Source organism: Salmo salar, chromosome 07, assembly GCF_965601325.2.
Source record: "Salmo salar chromosome 07, fSalSal1, whole genome shotgun sequence".
Taxonomy (NCBI): domain Eukaryota; kingdom Metazoa; phylum Chordata; class Actinopteri; order Salmoniformes; family Salmonidae; genus Salmo; species Salmo salar.
In genome coordinates, this window is record NC_138297.1 from 9186676 (window position 1) to 9190691 (window position 4016).

At 39.4% G+C, this 4016-nt stretch overlaps 1 protein-coding gene across 1 annotated transcript; it reads right to left on the minus strand.

Moving 5' to 3' along the window:
- Window positions 1–236: 236 nt before the first annotated feature.
- LOC106608529 (bolA-like protein 2) lies at window positions 237–1700 on the minus strand. The gene is made up of 3 exons (XM_014206486.3): window positions 1518–1700; window positions 802–899; window positions 237–680 (listed from the first exon to the last, which is right to left on the minus strand). Exons 1-3 carry the CDS (start codon window positions 1578–1580, stop codon window positions 581–583), a joined length of 261 nt encoding a protein of 86 aa, XP_014061961.1. The 5' UTR covers window positions 1581–1700; the 3' UTR covers window positions 237–580.
- Between the last annotated feature and the right edge of the window lie 2316 nt (window positions 1701–4016).

Below are 4016 nucleotides of genomic sequence, written 5' to 3' on the forward strand. Positions count from 1 at the left end.
AATGATTTGGTCAACCCTGGTATCCAGAGAAGTAGGCTTAGTGTTAGTCATTATTTACCACCTAGTCTGATTACAACCCTTGACATTTCATGTGACAGTTTCTGTCTGCTCCATGCTATGCATTGTCCCATTCATAATGACGACTTGGTGTAGCCTGTAATGTTGGTAGTCACGTACCTCCACAACCAAAACTGAAAAGTTCATTCTTTTGTGCACTCATTCAACCAATAAGGAAGTCTGACCAGGATTGTTTTATTGTCATCATGTTTACTATTTCTTTTCAGTTTGTATCATTGACTTCAATTAAATATGTCAGGTGTGTAGGTCAAACTGTTGTGAGCATATGTTTCTTATTTACAAATAATAGGGGGGTGAAGTAACAGAATGTCAAAGTGTGGCTTAGTTGGTAGAGCATGGTGTTTGCAATGCCAGGGTTGTGGGGTCAATTCCCACAAGGGACCAGTATGGGGGGAAAAAGTTACAAAATAAAAAAACAATATATGAAATGTATGCATTCACTACTGTAAGTTGCTCTGGATAAGAGCATCGGCTAAATGACTAAAATGTAAAAATGTGTTCATCACTGTGCTTTCTGTTTCTCCCACTGTTCTGGAGTCAGTGTCTTCTGTTCAAATGCGTGGATCTCTTTCAGCTCATCAGCCAAGCAGGTGTTCACCATCCTGACGAACCAAAAATCAGAAACGAGAGTATGTCAACAACGGTCTACTTCTTACCCATTCAAAGTTGGGTCATAACCCATATCAGCTCTACCTGCCCACTGTGATCTTCACTTTAGCCTACCTGTGTCTCGCCAGCAGTGGTTTCCCCTCAAACTGGGGCGACACTACTAGAACTTTGAAGCTGGCAGCGCATCGGTTAGAGGATGTGTCTTCAACCTCCTGTCAAAAGAAAGCCGGTAGAACAGGTCATTGGTGAGGTCATACATCAGCCCAGGAGTGGCCAAAACCACTGGGGGGTGCATGTTTTTGCTCCAGTCCTGCAGTGACACACGATTCAACTGCATTCTAGTGCTTGTCTTATTTTTTTCTTCTTCCCTCATATTTCCAGTTTTTCTTCCTCTCTATATTATTACCTGTATTGTGCATTGTTGGGAAAGAGCTCGCCAGTTAAGCATTTCACTGTACTGTTTTACACCTGCTGTATCCTGTGTATGTGACAATAAAACTTGAATTAAGATTCTGATTGTAAATGTATCGACTGGACTCCTAGTGCCCCGCTGGTGTTTCACCACTAGGTGTCGCTAATACACTACACTGATCATGAGCAATTGATTAGTAGACTCATGCTACTGCTAGGGATGGATAAAAAGTGTGACACCAATCAGGCCCTCAATGATTGGTGTTGCCCACCCCTGAGAGTGTGCAAAAGCATGAACACCCAGTAGCAGTGTAAATGTTAAATACAAAATGGCCAAAATAGATGTGGCTAACGTAGCCCACTAACGTTATGAGGTGTAGCATACGTGTGCGCATTCATTGGAGAAACATGATACATACCACATGTATCGCTCCGATCTCCTTGATTAGTTTGTCACGAATGTGATCTGTTGTTACATCCATACTTTTGGAAACAAGGCACTCACTGTTGTCCCTTTATGATCCAAAACGTTACGGTGGGTTATTTTGTTCCACGGATAACGAAAGCGGGTCTACTACTGGTGAATGTATTGAGAGGCGGGATTAGATACTCAGGAAATATAAATGTATCCAATCACAACTATTGAATCATAATTTATAACCAACCAGAAGCTTGCTTTATATTATATTATACTGGATTAAAATTTTTACACCAATGACCACTAGAATTTGCCAATTTCAGAGTTAACATCAAATGCGATATGTGGGGATGGTTCTTCTGTTGCATTTTTTGCCTGAACAAAATATGATATTAAAAAATGTGTTTCCCCTCACATGACCCACATGACCTAGATACACAATTGGGCGATTGATATTTTTCGTAAATGCACATTTTGAAATGTTAAAATGTTATTTGTGCTTTTAAATATGTATTAGGAACTAATAAAACGTTAAGTTTACAACATATTTTTCTCATGTAGAGTTTCCATCACTTCCTAATTCTTCAGACGAAGGCCCGCCCCCATTCATTTACAACGGAAGCACGCGGAACAATGCGCAAGGGATTGTGGGAAGGTGAGCGGCTCGGGGAGCTGTACATTATGCAAATTACACGCGGTCATCGGTGAGGAGCAGATGTTTGCTTGAAAATCTTCAGTTCATGAAACATAGTTCCGCCTGTCATTAGTTCCGGGCTGCACAGCCCCCCCAAAATGGAGGAAAGTAAATCGCCACTTTCTGGTTTTTAATTCTATATGATTTTGCATTGCTAGAATACAGAGACAAAATCATAAGGTCAAAGGCATGGACGAGGTTTGCAGAGATTGTTGGTGTTGATGGTGGGTGAAGATAAATTTGCACCACAATGTTTGCATTTCGCTACCCTGGCAATAACACCTACTAACCATGTGTATGTGACCCAATACAATTTGATTTGCTGCTAGCTAGCTATGAACATCAAGCAACCTAAACCTCAAAACTGTTCAAAGCCACCATTTATGAATGTGTTGAGTTAACTAAATTGTGAAATTTGCCCACCAGAGGATATAAATCACCAGTAACATGCATTATAATATTGTAAATGATACAGTAAGTATGCATTTCTCATGTAATATGCTATCAATTGGATAATGGTATTTTAACGTTATGATTCTCATATTATAGTATATGTCTCTTTCATTATAAATGGTGTCATGGCATTGATGATTAGCTCACTTCCTGTGAAATACATAGGTCTACATACACATGGATGGGTACTTTGGGCAAAGGAAATTGTGGTTTTGACTTGCAAACATTGTCGTGCAAATCTGTGATGAATGAATCTGTCTTTACCCACCATCAACACCAATATCTCTGCGATCCTCAATGCCATTGACCTTCTGATTTTCTCTGTATTCTAAAATCATTCTCGGCAAATACGCGATGGCACATTATTTACATTTTTAATTAGCCTACACATTGCCACATCCTTATTTTCATGTAGAGTACAAGGGTTGGATTTGAACCAAACAATTTCATGTCAGAAAAATAATGTAGAAAATCTGGTTTATGATTAACAGAGAGGGAGAGAACGCGAGAGACCCAACTTGGCGGAAAATCTGTATCCCTCCAGCAGGTGGCGTTGTTTCACCCACCAAGCATGGAGTTTTTCTATGTGGGTCAATGAGAGTGTCGAATTTGGTCGACAAAAAAAATGAATGGCCTGTTTGCTACTTGAGGTTTATTTGATCGAATGGAAGTTTCTTAATGCTTAAGTTGTTACGAGTGTACGTAGGACACGTGACATCCCGGCAACTGTGAAAAAAATACTTTGTATCGCGTTGTCTCGAAATGGCTATGCATATTCATGTCACTTGTATTTGTATTTACTCTTCCTAGGGTCCGGCAGAATTAAGGCAGTTATACAATTTTAAAAACATTACAATACATTCATTACAGAATCCACAACACACTAATTGTGTGCCCTCAGGCCCATACTCCACTACCACATATCTACAACACAAAATCCATGTGTATAGTACCTATGTTATCATGTGTGTGTATGCATGTGTCTGTGCCTATGTTTGCAGTGGTGTGTAAAGTACTTAAGTAGTAGTTGTTTTTTTAAGTAGTTTTTTGGACTGTTCTTTAATATTTATATTTTTGACTACTTTTACTTCACAACATTCCTAAATAAAATGGATGTACTTTTTACTCCATACATTTTCCCCAACACCCAAAAGTACTAGTTATATTTTGAATGCTTAGCAGGACAGGAAAAATGTCCAATTCACACACTTATCAAGAGAACATCCCTGGTCATCCCTACTGCCTCTGATCTGGTGGACTCACTAAACATAAATGCTTCCTTTTCTAAATTGTGTTGGAGTTGCCCCAGGCTGTCAAAAAAAGTACTAAAAAAGGAAATTGTGCCGTCTGGTT